The following is an 18,218-nucleotide window of genomic DNA, read 5'->3' on the forward strand; positions in this document are numbered from 1 at the left end:
TCCAGTTTGACTTGAGATTCTTACTTGACTGATACTTGAGGATCTATGAAATGGTTATAAATGGTGAGTATCTTACCAGCCGTAGATAACTCTCTGGGCGCCATCATTAAGTGTAAATCCCAAGAATCTGAAACTGGGGGTTGAAGTTAACAGTTCCAGATAACATCTTAAAGTAACTCGAGTTTTCTAAGCATCATAGAAGTTTGTTAATGCTGTTTTATGAACAATTAAAGTGTTGTCACATTAACATTAAGGGATTATTGACACTTGAGAGTCAGAAGTCCAGAACAGCACCATGCATATTTGGACTGATCTCGCATTATATTCTATTTCAAAGTTAATTGTGTATATATGTACATTTAATGAGATATTCTTTATTATTAAGAGCAAAGTGTACCAGAGACAAATTCTTTGTTTGTACAAACGTAGCAAAAAAGCTGATTTTGAAAATATTATTTATGCAGGAAATTGTTGATGAAGGCAGTACGACATCAGTTTCCTGTGTGAAACATCCAGAAAGCAGACCAGGCTGTGAAAAAAATGCTAAAAAGGCATCAACTTTTTTTTTTTACTACATTTATTTATGTTTATTATGTTTAACCATTAATAAACAAATCAATTTACTGTAACCACTATGTTATTTCTGCTTTTTAGTCTTATTTCAAACACCTTTGATTGGGAATGCTTCACATGTTCTGTTTTCAGTGTTTCACACAGGAAGATCATAGGTGGTGCAGAGCCTCCGAGCTCCTTATCCATACATTACAATTTTCATACAAATCTTTGTAAATAACCACCCAATGCAAACATGAGAGATGGTTTAAAATCTCAAAAATGACAGTTTGCTTGAACTGCTTGGCTTCGGCTTCTGGGATCAGCTTATGTGGAGTTATACCTAATAAAGATGCTAAAACAGCTATCTACTGCAGATATTACCTACACTGGTGTATTTTCAAGGGCAACATTCCTGTAACATGCAGGTCTGATTTTACATATCCCACTTAAGCACCTTGCACAGATGCTAAAGCAAAATGCAACCATGCATACCTACCTACAGGTTTAATTTGCTAATTTAAACTTTAAACCTTTCTGTAAATGCTGAAATAGTTAGGAAATTGCCAACACAATCCACAGGTAAGAGCTATACAGTCTTAATTATGCATGCACCAGATTGTTCTCCTGAATTCTTTAGAAGTTAATCGTGCATTATTGAAAACAGTGATGATTTGTTGACAACAAAGTAGATCTGGAAAGGCAAATGTAGCAATCATGAGTTGGTGGTGTATTTTTGTACAGTGACAATAACGATGCTAATGGTCACCCAGGTCCTTGATGGATACTGTTGTGGATGGTGAAGCTGAAGCAAATGGTAACAATGGCATTGATTGTCTATAACTCTCACTGGTACAGGTATTCCTGTTTGATTTTCTTTTTTATTTGAGTGGTTTTGGTGCAAATTCTCCATTCATAATATAAGTAAAGACTCTTTATTTGTTTTAATGTACCCAATATTACATTAAAATACAAGTATGATCCTAATCTTTTATTCTATTTCGAAATTTAAAGTCATACAAATATAAACTCAGAGGCACATACAGATACAAATTGGCCGGTTTTCTGATTCAAATTATATATATATTTTTTTCATTTTTTTATTCATCGATTTTGTTTGCAGTGAAAATCAATATGAGTACAGGAGGAAAAGTCCCGCCTAAAGTCACAGTACGATGAACGAAAAATAAGATGCCGGTCTATAAACATGAACAAACATTATCCCCCTGTTTTTTTAATTTAATTATTAACATTTTACATTTTTCACCTGTTTTTGTGTTTTCCCGTACTGGTTAAAAATACCAAGACACTCACAGGCCCTTTTGCATTATGTGATGTCACCAGAAACGTGAGCACGGACACTATTTTTCTTATCCACTGATTTCTAACAAAACAAATAAAAACCTGACAATGACATCATGTTCTTTAGATAACAAATTATATCGAAAGTGAGTTTTATTGAATTCCAGAGAAGTCTGGTAAGTAGCTTTAAACGGGAAGAGTTGGGTTCAGCCAGTTTATCATACCTTAGTTATTAAAGCCAAACACGAACACATTAACTTTTCAGGGTGTATTCAGGAATGTTTAAATGAATGAATGGCCCCGGCTGAGCAGCTCAGAGCGGACACATTTCTTAGGTTAAGGTCCAATTTGTTATTTTTATTTTTTTTTTCAGGCTAATTTGTCCCTGCTGCAGCTCCGTAGTCCCTTTCAGGAGCAGAAAACACTTGAGGAGGGTGTGCGCAGCCTATCGTCATTACATTAAAGGCTGGAAGTAGGAGGCTGGACCTTGGAGTCAAAACATGGCGAAATAACAAGTTTCGCAGGTAGAAGCTGCGCCGTACCTGATACCGTCGGACTGCAGTTTCGATAGAGCTGGTCGCCGGAGGAGACGACAGTAACCTTTAACTTTGACGAACGGATAGCTACAGCCTTTTAAAGTGTTGCAAGCAAAGAGCCTGTCTGTGTTTTCCCCGGAAGGTTGGCAGTGCTAGGCGCGACTGCCAACACAGAAAAAATATGTACTGAAAGGGAAAGTTTATCCTGGGGAAAAGACAGTTTAGCTTGCTAGCTTGGCTACGTTAGTTGCGGATTGATAAAAACGGACACACCTGAATCGGTACTCTGATTACTTTGAGGTCCGCTTGAAAAAGTGGGTTTTTTCGGAGTCGTCGTATAAAGTTTGACAAGAAGAAGCAGCAGTGGGAGCTGTGTTTTATTTTATTTTATTTTTTACTTAAATTGTTTCGCCTGGATGTAACTGCAGTATTCCTTCCATGTAAGGCGGCTAGTGCCAGTTTGCCGTTCGGTTCTGGTGCGGACGGATCCGGACGCCATCACATCACAGACGTTGCGTTCTTCGTAAAAACAACCCCTGCGATAAATTGCCGTAAATGTTTTTACATGAATTGTCAGCACAATAAACAGCGTTCTTCTGTTAGATCTGGTAGGAGGTGTTTTTGTTATTTTCTCCGCTTGCATAATTTTAACAGATTTGTTATTAGCAGCTGGGATGTTTTACAGCAGCAGAGACGCGGCGTCTTGTCAAAATGAACGCAGCAAGGTGTTCAACACCAGTGGAGGTGCGCTGCGTGTAAATCCAACCAGTTGTTAGCTCGGTACTAATGGCCGGCTGAGCTGGGACGGTGCCATTTTGTTATAAAATTTTATTTTACACCCGTGTTTCTAGCAGAATTTGTTAGCTGACATTTTTGTAAATCAACTGCGGATAACATTTACAGCTCTCGGCCAGATTGACGTGAGCAAGCCTGCTGGGTGCGTCTGAGAAAGCCCCTGCGATGGACTTGCTATACTAAAGTGTTGTTCCGCATTAATATATAAAACCGGTTTTGCTTTATGATCTCTGTAGATTAGGCTCGTAAGCAGCCACTTATTTTTTCCTGTCAAAGTTCTTCGTGTCTAATAAGTGGCTAACTTGTTAGCTAACGTCATAAGTTTGGCCAGCTATGTCTGAAAACGCCCCCACACGAAGCCTGGATGACATAGACCTCGCAGCTCTGAGGGTGAGTATTATTACCATCATTATTGTAAGGTGCAGTAATTTAGTCGTTACAGTCGCAGCCAACAGGCTCGTTAGGTGTTATGCCATTTATTTTTAATTTTTTTGGTTTTCCTCTGGCACAAGTACAATCATGTTAGACCCACGCAACAAAGTTAAGGGGAAACCAGCAACCCCCCCCCCGCAAAACATGTCCTCTGATTTCAGTACCTGAAGAACACAATCTCATACTCTTTCATTCCAGGCCTACTTCTTAATACTTTCAACATCCATTTTTTATTTGGTTTTTAAGGGTATGTTTTTTTCTATAATTATAATCTCAATGCCCATTCTTGTAACCATATTCTATTGTAGATATTGTAAAGGCCATTAAGGGTTTCAGTTGACTTCTCCCTGAGATTGGGAACATTTCCTGGCTTTTTTATTTGGTTTTTAAGGGTATGTTTTTTTCTATAATTATAATCTCAATGCCCATTCTTGTAACCATATTCTATTGTAGATATTGTAAAGGCCATTAAGGGTTTCAGTTGACTTCTCCCTGAGATTGGGAACATTTCCTGGCTTTTTTATTTGGTTTTTAAGGGTATGTTTTTTTCTATAATTATAATCTCAATGCCCATTCTTGTAACCATATTCTATTGTAGATATTGTTAAGGCCATTAAGGGTTTCAGTTCACTTCTCCCTGAGATTGGGAACATTTCCTGGCTTTTTTATTTGTATTTTTAGCCACTTTTTTGTCCCAGGCAGGTTATGACTAATATCATAAGCAAAACAGTTTTATTTCTGAATTAAAGTGGTAGTCAGACATTTACAACTACTTATGTTAACTACTTAAGTTTGAATGTGTTAATTCTCTCAGATCCACTAAAGACATATGAATAAATGTTCCTTAGCAAGTAGCATCTTAACCACGTGCTTTTTGTAACCATCAACAATGTCCTGGCATATTTTTGGTAGTTTGTTTAAACTGGTTGGCGTCCTAACACATACCTTCCTTTGGTTGGTATAATCTACACATTTTTATATATGTTTGAGATTGGAATCATTACAGAAGCTTAATGTTAGCCTGCTTTATCAATTTCAAAACTAGTGTTGATGTTCTGTTCTTGTTTAAACATCCAGTTGTGTCCAGACTTCAACTGGAGGTAGTCTTCTGTTTCATTATCCAATCACTTTGTGCCATGCATCAACATCAAGACATAGTTTGAGCATGATTCTACCCCCACCATGCTTGGCAGCGGGTCCGGTGTTCTGAGGTTTGAAAGGCTCATCTGAACTCTGCTAAACTTTCTTCTTGTCATTGTAGTCAGATTTCTCAATCTTCTTCTCTTGTGATTATAAAACATTTCTACTGAGGTTGCTTTGTTTGTCTGCGTGGACAGCTGCAAATTCCAGTCAAAAACGAAGATGTTAATTTTGAGGCAGGGGCTTATTTCTTGCCCTGTTCCCTCTCAGGTTGTGTTGGTGTAAAACTTGTTTCACTATTGACAGTCTGGTGTTGCAGCATTTCCAATTAACTAATGCTCGAGCCGGGATTGTTATGAACATTGCAACATTGTAAACTTTTATCAGAGTGGCAATTTGAAATAGATTGTTGAAACTTGGACATACAGGTCCTTCTCAAAAAATTAGCATATTGTGATAAAGTTCATTATTTTTCATAATGTCATGATGAAAATTTTAACATTCATATATTTTAGATTCATTGCACACTAACTGAAATATTTCAGGTCTTTTATTGTCTTAATACGGATGATTTTGGCATACAGCTCATGAAAACCCAAAAGTCCTATCTCACAAAATTAGCATATCATTAAAAGGGTCTCTAAACGAGCTATGAACCTAATCATCTGAATCAACGAGTTAACTCTAAACACCTGCAAAAGATTCCTGAGGCCTTTAAAACTCCCAGCCTGGTTCATCACTCAAAACCCCAATCATGGGTAAGACTGCCGACCTGACTGCTGTTCAGAAGGCCACTATTGACACCCTCAAGCAAGAGGGTAAGACACAGAAAGAAATTTCTGAACGAATAGGCTGTTCCCAGAGTGCTGTATCAAGGCACCTCAGTGGGAAGTCTGTGGGAAGGAAAAAGTGTGGCAGAAAACGCTGCACAACGAGAAGAGGTGACCGGACCCTGAGGAAGATTGTGGAGAAGGGCCGATTCCAGACCTTGGGGGACCTGCGGAAGCAGTGGACTGAGTCTGGAGTAGAAACATCCAGAGCCACCGTGCACAGGCGTGTGCAGGAAATGGGCTACAGGTGCTGCATTCCCCAGACCTGGGCTACAGAGAAGCAGCACTGGACTGTTGCTCAGTGGTCCAAAGTACTTTTTTCAGATGAAAGCAAATTCTGCATGTCATTCAGAAATCAATGTGCCAGAGTCTGGAGGAAGACTGGGGAGAAGGAAATGCCAAAATGCCAGAAGTCCAGTGTCAAGTACCCACAGTCAGTGATGGTCTGGGGTGCCGTGTCAGCTGCTGGTGTTGGTCCACTGTGTTTTATCAAGGGCAGGGTCAATGCAGCTAGCTATCAGGAGATTTTGAAGCACTTCATGCTTCCATCTGCTGAAAAGCTTTATGGAGATGAAGATTTCATTTTTCAGCACGACCTGGCACCTGCTCACAGTGCCAAAACCACTGGTAAATGGTTTACTGACCATGGTATCACTGTGCTCAATTGGCCTGCCAACTCTCCTGACCTGAACCCCATAGAGAATCTGTGGGATATTGTGAAGAGAACGTTGAGAGACTCAAGACCCAACACTCTGGATGAGCTAAAGGCCGCTATCGAAGCATCCTGGGCCTCCATAAGACCTCAGCAGTGCCACAGGCTGATTGCCTCCATGCCACGCCGCATTGAAGCAGTCATTTCTGCAAAAGGATTCCTGACCAAGTATTGAGTGCATAACTGTACATGATTATTTGAAGGTTGACGTTTTTTGTATTAAAAACACTTTTCTTTTATTGGTCGGATGAAATATGCTAATTTTGTGAGATAGGAATTTTGGGTTTTCATGAGCTGTATGCCAAAATCATCTGTATTAAGACAATAAAAAACCTGAAATATTTCAGTTAGTGTGCAATGAATCTAAAATATATGAATGTTAAATTTTCATCATGACATTATGGAAAATAATGAACTTTATCACAATATGCTAATTTTTTGAGAAGGACCTGTAGTTGGGTACTCTAGCTTGGCAATCTTCCCAAACAAATTCATATAGTAGGTTAATGTTTAGCTTTTGGTGAAGTCCTAACTTAAACCGTATTAAAAATGTGTGTAATTTTCTTAAAATTTAGTTTCATGGCAGAAAAAACGAGAGGTTGGATATGCCTACACTTTGTTGATCACTACAGAAAAAAATGTGGTTTCTCTACATTTTGGAAAGGGTTGTGTCCTTATTTTGATTATGTAAAAACAATCTAGAGGCAGATTCCCCTTATTTGGCTTTTAGGATGGCATGGACTATCAAATCTAAGGCCATTATTCAAAATGTAGGTAATTACTAAGTATTATACCGATAAATGTTTGACATTCCTTCTTATTATTTTTCTGTGTGTACATAGAGATATCTGCATCCCCAAATACCTTTTGAGGGAGGTTGGGGGATGGGTTTTATTAACTAGGGTTGTTAAAATAATTAATATTTCAATATAATTGCTACTGAAAAATGAATTATTCAAAGATACTCATTTGTGTCAAAATCGATACAAAATTACTCATTTACATTAGGTCAAATTGTTGCACTTCTTCCAGAAGCAGCACAGGAATAACAGATGTCGGCCCCTAACCCTCCCAGCAGCCTGACCCGAAGAAAACAACACACAGCTGCTGGAAGGTTTAAACTCTGCTAGCATGCCAGAAAAAAACTTAATACGGCCCTGTTTAGCCGACAAGGCAAACACAAAAGTGTTTTTCAGAGGTACTTTCCCTAAAAGTTAGATGGACAGGAAATAAACAAAATGCTGAAGGGATGCCACATGCTTGCTGTGCTGAGCTCCCCTGTTGAGATGCGCTTCCCAGGTACGAAGTTCTGCACCACGCAACGCTCTGTCCTACTGTGATACAAATTAACACAGGAAAATGTTGATCAGCTGGCTGCTCAGTCAGCTACTAAATAATGAAGCAAACCAGTACGCCCCCCTCAATTACTCCCCGGTTTAGTAGGAAAGCTACTGGGGGCTAATGTCGCTAATAGGTTATGGTGGAGCCAGACTGAAGCTGACACCTAGAGCAGAGAAAAATTGCAGCCAATAGCAACCTACCCTGGTGCTGTAGTTCATGACTAAAGAAAATATTACACAAAATTACCAACTGACGGTTAAATAAATAATGTGCATCTAAATTTATTTTAATGATATTTTGGAAAGTAGTCTGCCAAGACCGTGAGCTGGTCAGTTGATTCTGAGCTGGGTGGCAGCACTGCGCTCTCACGCCTTGACCAGCTACATGTAGGCTGCAAGTTACCTTTACTGTTATACTATAAATATATTATCTAGTAATACAACTATTATGTAATTATATCTTAAAGGGCAATATTGAACCTACCATGGATTTTATCCTATATGTGGCTATGAAAAATAGTTGCATACTTTCTTGTCTAAAAATTGTGTGCGGCCAATCGTCCGGATTTGCACTAAACAAACCAACATATGGATCCACCTTGTTGATGACCGTAATTTTCTTGAGGTACATGGTCTTTTCAGGAGGCTGTAACGACTCTAAATACTTATCCATGGTTGAAAAAGTATGCAGTGTGGCAATGTTGTGAAATGCGTGAAGCGATATGGAGACACCCAAGATGGCGGACTGGAAGTGAGGCTGCAACGTCAGTGACGTCAGTGAAAACTTCCCATTGAAAGGCAAATGCAAGCACACAGTGGTATGCTAAAGATTTGCAACTATAATAATGTAAAATAATTGGACGACTGAATCAAAGGTACATACTTCCATAAAGATATTAATAAATAAGTGTTATCTTGTCCAATGTTTTGCCAAACGGGGAAGTGACTGTTTTAAATTGTATATTTTTCTAGAAAAAGTCTGAATTGTCTGCACCTTATTGGTTTTGCCCTTATTACAGAGGATGAAATTGTGTTTATATTGTAATTAATAATTTTTTGGTCTTAACTTGAAAGAACCCTGCGTCTTTAAAAAATGTTGCCCCAGCCAAAATGGTATCAAGTATTTTTCTTAGTATCAGTGTCGACTTTGAAATTTTAAATCATGACAACCCTAGCTTTGATATCCCTGCACATAGATGGCAGAGCTGTTCTACACAGCAAATCCATTTGAAATAGAATTTTTGTATTCTCTTCCATTCACTGGTACAAAGCGACAGTATATTCCATAAAAGGCAGAATAAAGACAAAAATGAGAGAAGGTCCTTGCCCACTACCTCTCAGATCTGGGAATTAATTTCCTTTTCGGCGATGCATTTTAACAAACAAAACTTGTCCTTTTAGATATTATTACTTTTATTGGTAGCAAGATGCTTAGGTCTACTAATAGCTTCACAGTCACCATTTGAACTACATCTGTTCTGTTCGCTTCCATTTTTATTGCAAGGTTTTATCACCAAAATCTCCTTGGCCAGCAGCACCCATCACAGAGAAGTGTGAAAGTGTTCTTGTGATTTTGGAAATTGACCATTTAAAGGTGCCATGTAGAGTTTGATCAGAAACAAAAGTTAGGCAGCATTCTTGTTCATCATCTAGCATTCTTCTCTTCAGCTGTAGTTATCGGCGCTTGGCAGCGTTTCTTCACCTGTTGAGTATTAGAATCACACGTAGCTGTGTACTGCATGCTTGTACGTTCTGTTTGCTAACAAGATTACAAAACCATATTCACTCCAGTAAAGGAACACTGTTAAAGTATGTCAAATATAGTAAAGGTCTCAATTGCTCAATCATGATATCTTAAAATGATAGCACAAGCGTTCCAAAATTGCTTGATATCTTCCTGCACACAAATAATCTGGAAAGGTTTTATTTATTCAATTTTACAAAGCACACAGCAAAATGCAATTTATCTGGAGATTGGTATTCTCGGGTGGCGTTATAGGTTACAATTTGAGGAATAGAACCGTAAAATGGGACCCAAATCTGAACTAGGACATTAGTTGAATTCCTTTTGTTGCTAGAAATAAATTTTCATGCTCTAATTCCAGATTGAAGCAGAGTCTTTGAGGATGCTATGATAACATTTGCTTATCGCAAAATAACACCAGGCCTCAGAAAATGAAATTGAAAAATTGTTTTATTTTAATATTTTTCATTTATTTGTGATATTTAAGCCTTTTTTAAACACTGCCTTTGTGTTTGGTTCTCTACCCTCTTAATAACTTTTGTTATTAAGAGGGTAGCTGTAACATTACAAAGAAAAGTTTGACTGTTGCTCTTTATTTTACTGTATGATCTTTTGTTTTACTTGGATTTACTTGTTTTTTCATTTTCTGAAAGATCTTTCCTGTCAGCTCAGTTATGACCCTTGCAGGAAATTTGATATCTATGGTCCCCTAGGACCTTCACTACTTTTTTTTTTTTTTTTTTCTAAACAGTTTTTGATTTTTCCAACATCTGTTTATCAAAGCTTAATGATGAAGCTTGATTATGACTTGTTGCATTTTTCTCTATTATTTGAACATTAAATAAAATATATAATGTATCAGGAGGATTTAGCTGTAGGCACCCAAGCTGCACAGATTTCTGTCCCAATTATCTTATGTTTGCGTTTCATTCTTTTGCCGTTTTCAGAGCTGATGCTATTGTTTGAATATAACTGCACCCTTCTCTTCTTTCAACTGATTCGTCTCATCCCACTCTGTGTGCTGGATGTGGGTGAAGCTACCACCTCTGCCTTACCGCCCACTCTGTCATTACATTATGCCTTTCCATACCATCATTCTCTTCCCTTTGGTTTTACGTCACATTTCCTTCTCTTTATGATCCTATTCATAACAAACTTAAAATTCCTTACAGTGTGTTTAACATTAGATGAGCTATCTGCTTTTACTCCAAATGGATTGTCATTTTCTCCTTGTCATCTCACAAAACTATGATTTGGTTTTTCACATCAGTCTCTGATCCTGAAGTAAAAATGTTGATTTGGATGGCAGAAGGCTCATGATTGGAGATAGATGAAAGCAGGATAGGTCATGGTGTACATTTTAAACCCAAGGCAGCAGTCTCACCACCCACACATCTTCTTAAAGCCATATTGAAATTATGTGAAAGTGGAAATGCTTGTCATTTTCCCTTGTGTTTGGGGGGGAGGGGGTTGCATAATTTAGTCAAAGCCACCTACTCATTATTAGTGTCAGTGAAATCTGTTTGCACAATGCAGAAATTTTAAATGAATCAAATCCAGAAAAAGAAGAAAATGTCTGAGTTTTCAGAATTTAACTCTGCATCATCTAATTTAAAATGTTTAATGCAACCTGATTGTCTTTTCTTTTTCTTTTTTTAATTTATTTTGCCTATTTTAAGTCTTGTAAGTGGGAAGAGTTGGATATTTGGCCTTAGTGTACAGAGCAGAAATCATTCCAGTTACCCATCTTGTTTAAATGTAAGGGTTACGCTATTAAAATGGCTATATGTTTATATGACAGATCTACATCAAAGCTTTCTTTGATATTCATGCTCCAATTAGAAAATCCATATAAATGTACTTGTTTTCATGACTTCTTCTGTTTTTATCGGCCCTATCCTTAGGCTTGTTTTTATTAAGACTTTGTGATGGTTTAACAGCAGCCAGATTGAAGCATTTACAAGAACAGGTGGAGTTGTCTCTTATTTACTGAAGAAACTTGTAAGTGTAACAAGGTAGCATAAAACCTCCATTTAGGGTCAACATTGACGTGTACATGTGGAAGACTTGGAGAAAAACAAAGCTTCACCTACTTAAAAACCAAAATAAGCACTGTTTGCTTTGAGTTCAATTGTTTTAATTGAACGTTTTATATAAAACCGAAATTTTAAACGAATTTTTTTTTATTAGTATAGTGAGATTTTTTTTTTTACGTGGAACTTCTTGTACTCTGTCACTGTGTCTTTTGTGAAAGAAATTAATCTGTTTCTTCCAAAGGATCCTGCAGGAATCTTTGAGCTGGTCGAGGTTGTCGGCAATGGGACATATGGGCAAGTGTATAAGGTGAGCCACTTTGCATATGTACGCAGACAAATCTGTAGGCGCCCCTGGTGTAAAACGTTTTTAAATACATAAAAAAAAAAAATTATTAGAGGAAGCACAATCTTTTAAAAATAAATGTAACTAAAGCATCTTTTAATGTTTGCTATAGGGGCACATCAGAGAATTCCTGGAACTTTAATTGGCAATCTATGACTTTCTTGTTCTCTGGGGTCTAAGTTTGACATTACACAGGGAACTATGTTTTTTTTTTTGCCCAGTGATCACTAGGTTAGATAGTACACAGGATGGCAAGGGAGGTTAAAAAAACAAAGATCTCCTGGTTGGAAGCTTATACTGTGGAACTGTATGGTGGAGGATCTGTGACCCCTTGGGCCTTTTTCTCTTCTAAAGTTCCTGTGAGTGCATATCACCATGAACTCTTAGAAAATACCAGAGGCCTCATGTATGAAAGAGTGTGCAGCTTTCATACTAAAGGTTTGTGGTAAGGAGCAATTCTGAAACTTGCTGCACACAAAAAAATTCAGTTGTACGAAACTGTGCGTAGACCTGTCACCGGACACGTAGCCTTCATACATCCCAATTTGCAGTAAATTCCGCGAAGCTGCACGTGGCGCTTGGACAGCTTGGTCCCTGCCCATAAATACATCTGCAAAGTAGTATAAATGGCTGGAAGGCACCCACCACATGTCCAAATAACCATGGTAACGGTGCTGTGACAGTCCGAAGTGGTTCCTCTTAGCGGAAAAACGCTAAGAGAAACTGTGTCTACACACCATGAGAACTATTTGTAGTCGGTTACATCAAACCAACAACTTCTTGAATGATATCAGTGGCTCAAACCTGGCTGAAAACAAAACATTTGTCGTCTTTAATCCGAATAGGTCTACAATGTGTTTATCTAAACCAAACGGCGCTGCCTAGCTGCTGCACTAAGCTCAATCATAGCGCTATGCTGAACATTTTTAATGATGTGAATATGCCTCCCATATTTCTATTAAAAAGACTTTCACCACACACAAAATGTGAGGTACTTTAAATCTTTACAACCATTCAGGACGTCACATAAAAAAAATAGAAAATTACCTAGAAGCCAGCCATCGCGTGCAACTATTATAATTTGAATAATTACTTTTATTTTTATAGTATTAAGGAATCATGAGTTCTGGAGGCCAACGCGTCATTGCATTAGTGAGACACATTTGCAAATCACTAATAGGTTGCACATATATTGAATAAAAATGCTTTCTATACACAAAACCATATTCACGTACAGTTGGTGCCCTTATAGCAACATAAATGCAGTCTAGCATGATTACATTCAGACTTCAATCGGCTCCTCGCTGCAAATTAGAACCACATCTTAAGGGAACGTTATATATCAGAGCAACATACGAATAAGGTCATCCCATATGGCTGGCATGGCACAGCTGAGGGATGACTGTTAAATACCCGACCTACCAGCCAGTTCCCTCTGAAAAGCTCCGGTTAAAAGAACTGCAGACTAGGGATAGCTGGAACTGGCACCACTGACCCACGGTTCCTCTTGGTTTCCCTCTGTAACACTGAGGCCAGCTGCAGAGCTCCAAAATAATTGCCCCAGGCAATCTAAACTGGCTCATAAACCGTGCATCATGATGTCTCATCAAGTCAGTACAATCTCTGAAAGAAATGCTCCCTCCCAACTTTTAGATGATTCACATGCATTTTAATTGCACATGCAAAAAAAACATCAAGTTTGATGCTCCATGAATTAAATAAAACTGAATGGAGTCATATTTCAGTGTATTAAGGTGAGATTTAGTTCTCTGGAGTTTATTATTGTCAAACGAAAACGTTTCCGTGGATTTACGCACACATTCACGCAACGTTCAATTTTTTACATGCCATATTGTGCATAAAACATTTCGCCAAAAGATTTTTGTGCATAAGTACACTTTGTACATGAGGCCCCTGGAGACTTAAAATAAAAGAATCTGAAATCTATCAGTGAAGTGGAGAAACAGGGTATCATTGGGTCTTTTTGCAGGACAATAAACCAACACAAGTATTTGCCAGACACAAAATCAACCATGTTCCATGTTAACCTCAGTACCCGGTACACTCTGCTGCTGACCTGCATGGTGAGCTGAAGAGGAGTGCATAAGAAAGGACTCTGGATGATCTAGAGATTGTGCTAAAAGAAATGACCAAAGATCCCTCTCGCTGCATGTCCCAGCCTTGTGAAATGTTATAGCAGACTGTGTCGTTCCATTTGCAAAAGGCCTCTTTGCAAATCTTTGAACAGCTGCTTTACAAGTAATTGTACCATAACTTTTGGTAGAAATATTTTTCTCCCTATCTATTCAATAAATGAGCTTAAAGTTTGGATTTTGGGCATGAAGTTAGGCTACTGTAAAGACTTTTTACAACTTTTTATCCAGGGGTGCTCACATGTTTGTCTGCATCTGTATTATTCCGAAGTAAAGGGTTTTATCAATGCAAGACAGTAATAAGCTTTGTTTTTCTCGAATAGCTGTTTTGTTTTTTGACTTTGTTGAATGTTCTGCACCTTAACGTCTCAGATTGCAGAACTTTTTGCTATGTGAGTAGATTATTTGCCATTATCTGCATAATAAGTTCAATTTTCAGAATTGTAGAATAACACAATGACTCAAAGAAGCAGTTAGCCACATCTAATTGGTCAGACTTTTAGAGTTTTGGAAAAAAGAGCACAAGCTTAATTTAAAACACTGTTGTAGTAATCCAACGTGTTCTTTAATCAGGGCCGTCACGTGAAGACAGGCCAGCTGGCTGCCATCAAAGTGATGGATGTTACAGAGGAGGAAGAAGAAGAGATCAAAGCAGAGATCAACATGTTGAAAAAGTACAGCCACCACCGCAACATAGCCACGTACTATGGTGCCTTTGTGAAGAAGAGTCCACCAGGACACGATGATCAACTTTGGGTCTGTCCACATTATCCAGTAACATTATCATCAGACATTATTAGCTTTTTTGTTAATCATGCTCTCGTTAAATGTGTGTTTGTCTTTGCACAGCTGGTGATGGAGTTTTGTGGAGCCGGATCAGTGACCGACTTGGTGAAAAACACTAAAGGCAGCTCTCTGAAGGAAGACTGGATTGCTTACATCTGCAGAGAGATCCTAAGGGTAAGAAATTGTAGTTTCGACTGTTTGATCAATTATGCAGCAGCGTTTTCTGCTCACTGACCGTGGTTGACTTCTTTGTCTGTAAACAGGGCCTTTCTCACCTCCATGCCCATAAAGTTATCCACCGAGACATCAAAGGCCAGAACGTGCTGCTAACGGAGAATGCAGAGGTCAAGCTGGGTATGCTGAAAAAAAATATACTGAATTTGTTCTGTTTGAAGCCCTCCTTAGTGGTATCAGACTATAACTCGTATCAACTCTCTGATTGCAGTTGATTTTGGGGTGAGTGCTCAGCTGGACAGGACCGTCGGACGTAGGAACACCTTCATCGGCACTCCTTACTGGATGGCACCTGAGGTTATCGCCTGTGATGAGAATCCTGACTCCACTTACGACTATAGGGTAACTGTAGAAATGCTGTATTTATAATGTGTTCTCATTGTGCTGTGAAAATAAAACATTAACACGGGCGCTGTACCGCATCTATTTTACAGAGTGATATTTGGTCTTTGGGGATAACAGCCATTGAGATGGCAGAGGGAGCGCCTCGTAAGTGTTTATTCTTCTTGACTTGATTTTTTTATTTAAAATTTTCATGCATCAACTCAGCATTGGATAATTTTTCATAATCACAAAGCCAGTTCTAAAGACCTCATGAATGAGTGTGTCTTGTGTATGCAGCCTTGTTGTCTGTCTTCAGATGGACAGATGACTCACTGTAATTAAAGTAGTGGAGTTGTGAGCTGGCAGTTGGCCTGTGGAGGCTGATGGCACAGATCTCTCTCTGGTTTATGAGGACATCTCTGCTTGAAATCTGGTGCAGAACCAAAGACAGAGTGAATGTCTCAGTGAAGTGAGGCTGATAAACTTGGTGAAGAATGTTTGGGTTCAACATGGGCTCATCTCTGTGTGTTGTGCTACATTTGACCAATGATTGCTTCTTTTCAGATTGATTTGTGTGAAGTTTTTAGATATCCTCAACTCTAGCCTTAACGGCTAAACTTGTAACTTTAATTTTGTACTGAAATGGCACAACTAACAACTAAACAGAAAATGAAACTAAATAATCTAATGGAAGACTGCAGTGGAAATGTGAGCCTGTCCATGATTGGGGGGGCATATTGAGCATGGGATGGTATGAGGTTTGCAGAACTACTGGGATTTCACTCTGAATCAATGATTTTTAATTTGTATCACAATATCAGCATGATATTATAGCTATATTATTAAGTACAGTTAGCACTGAGGGGAGTAGTGGAAGCGCCAAGCATTTTCATAAGATTTATTAAGTAAATATAATTACTTTGTAGAACTCAAAAGTCTTGTTTTTCATTATGCTTTCTCCAAGTACCCTGACTAGCTGATGATGGTTGGATTAGTTGCCTAAGAGGGCCGTTTGTTAGACTGGTGGACAAAGCAAGTCTTGCAGCCTATTGCAGACATTTAGTTTGAAGTGTTATCTTTAGTTTTTGTTATGCTATTGAAACATTTTCAAGTTGTAGACTTTGGTTTATTACCGGGTGGAATCTGAAGGGAGTCACCTTCTTTAGCCGTCATACACAGCTGACTGACAGCTTGCAGCAACAAATGAGAGAGGGACTTGCATATACTTAGAGAATGATGAAAGCCCAGCACTAGTTATGGACAATTATTGTTTGGTGTAACATAACAAGGATTTCTTTTTTAATTGTTATAGGAATTTTGACTTAGTGTTACAATGATGAACTCTACATGATGCTGTTTACAAACCCCAAAGCCTAAAATTATCTTTCGGGTTGTTTAGATCTAAGTTTGCCTTCAATACGTTAATCACAAATATAGATGTGTTTTTTTCATGTTTCCTGACTCACAAATTGCAAGCAGATGTTTTTGCACTTGTTTATACAACAATTGAACCAGAGAGCACTTTAATCAGTTAATGTTCAATAAACGACAAAACCTAAACTTCAAGGTGTTTCACTGTCTGACACATATGCTATGCTTGATTGTAATACAGCAGGAATCCCCAACCATCCCCTTTATTTACAGTTTTTTTTTTTTTTTGTGGGTCTTAAATTTCATTTAAGGTGGCATTAAAAAGGTCTTAAAGAGTCTGAAATTTGACCTGCTGAACCCTGCAGATGTCCTGCAAAGAATCAGTTGTTAAATGTAAATATAGGCATACTTAAGAGATGGAAATGCAGCAATCAGTTAATCAATACCTATTTTTAGCTTTCTCTAAGGTCTGACCTACCTTTTCTGATTTTGCCCAATTCAGATGTTCTTTCTTAAATACTGATGCATCTCATACCTCTTTCACCACAGGTTAGGGTTTTTATTTAGGCCCGAGCAGCAAAGCAGCTGCGAAGGCCTATTGTAATCGCTCGAATTCTTATTATTATTCTTCCGGGGACTTTTGGCGGCGCAATACGGGGACTTTGCCATATCCCAAAACTCACCAAATTTTACCCAAAATTGTCCCCCGCGTGAAATTTTTGTTCTTTAATGTCGTCGTCAGTGGGCGTGGCCAAACCACTTAGCCACGCCCCCAAACGTGAGATAGGCCGAACCGTAAGTCATACAGATTTGAAATTTGGCACAATGCTAGAACTCCTCAAACCAAGAAAAAAAGTATATTTGGGGGTATGCCCTAAAATGCACAGGAAGTCGGCCATTTTGGGTCAAAGGCCAATTTTTTCCCGTTTTTCACTTTTACTCACCTCGAACTTTAACGAACTCCTCCTAGGGATTTTCAGCTATCTGCTTCATATTTGGTCAATATGCGGTTAAGGCATGGGGGATTAAAAGTTATCAAAATCCTGAGTTTTCGGCCATGTTTAGGGGGCGTGGCCTGGGCACGAACTTGGCGTTCGCTCCGAGAGTCAAAAATTGCAATAACTTTCCCAAAAAAATTCAAAATCACAACAAAGTTGGCATGAAGGAGGACGTTCCGGTTCCCGACGATCCTATGGGGTCATATGCTGACATCACCAAAGCCACGCCCCCTCAGAACAGAAAGTCACTTTTTTCACTTGGAAAGGTGCCTCTCTGACCCTCTTGAACCAATCAACTTGAAAGTGTGTCAGAAAACAGATAACTAGTGGGTATAACTTTGTTTGAAGCACAGTGACTTTTCATAAAAGGGCGTGGCCGTGGTGGCGCGGCGAAGTCAGACGTCACGCCATGGCCATACGTTTGGCTCTAATTTCCACATAGATAATCTGATCTGCACCAAATTCAATGTGATTGATCCTTGTCCAGTCCCCAACAGAGATCTGATGACATATTCGGTGGGCGTGGCCTAATTCGTACACAGCGCCCCCTGGAAAATTTCAAATAATCAGCCCCAACCCATGCTATGACC

General features: G+C 38.7%; 1 protein-coding gene across 1 annotated transcript in view; it reads left to right on the plus strand.

Annotated features, from left to right (window-relative positions):
• The first annotated feature begins 2,211 nt into the window (after nucleotides 1-2,211).
• The window catches only part of mink1 (misshapen-like kinase 1), a 49,375-nt gene continuing 33,368 nt past the window's right edge, over nucleotides 2,212-18,218 (plus strand). The window contains exons 1-7 of the mRNA XM_047378503.1: nucleotides 2,212-3,575; nucleotides 11,661-11,726; nucleotides 14,489-14,671; nucleotides 14,765-14,875; nucleotides 14,965-15,055; nucleotides 15,147-15,277; nucleotides 15,370-15,424. Coding sequence (XP_047234459.1) covers nucleotides 3,519-3,575; nucleotides 11,661-11,726; nucleotides 14,489-14,671; nucleotides 14,765-14,875; nucleotides 14,965-15,055; nucleotides 15,147-15,277; nucleotides 15,370-15,424 — 694 coding nt within the window. The 5' untranslated portion in view covers nucleotides 2,212-3,518. The remainder of the gene's footprint in view (nucleotides 3,576-11,660; nucleotides 11,727-14,488; nucleotides 14,672-14,764; nucleotides 14,876-14,964; nucleotides 15,056-15,146; nucleotides 15,278-15,369; nucleotides 15,425-18,218) is intronic.

This window comes from Girardinichthys multiradiatus, chromosome 11 (genome assembly GCF_021462225.1).
Source record: "Girardinichthys multiradiatus isolate DD_20200921_A chromosome 11, DD_fGirMul_XY1, whole genome shotgun sequence".
NCBI classification, from domain to species: Eukaryota; Metazoa; Chordata; class Actinopteri; order Cyprinodontiformes; family Goodeidae; genus Girardinichthys; species Girardinichthys multiradiatus.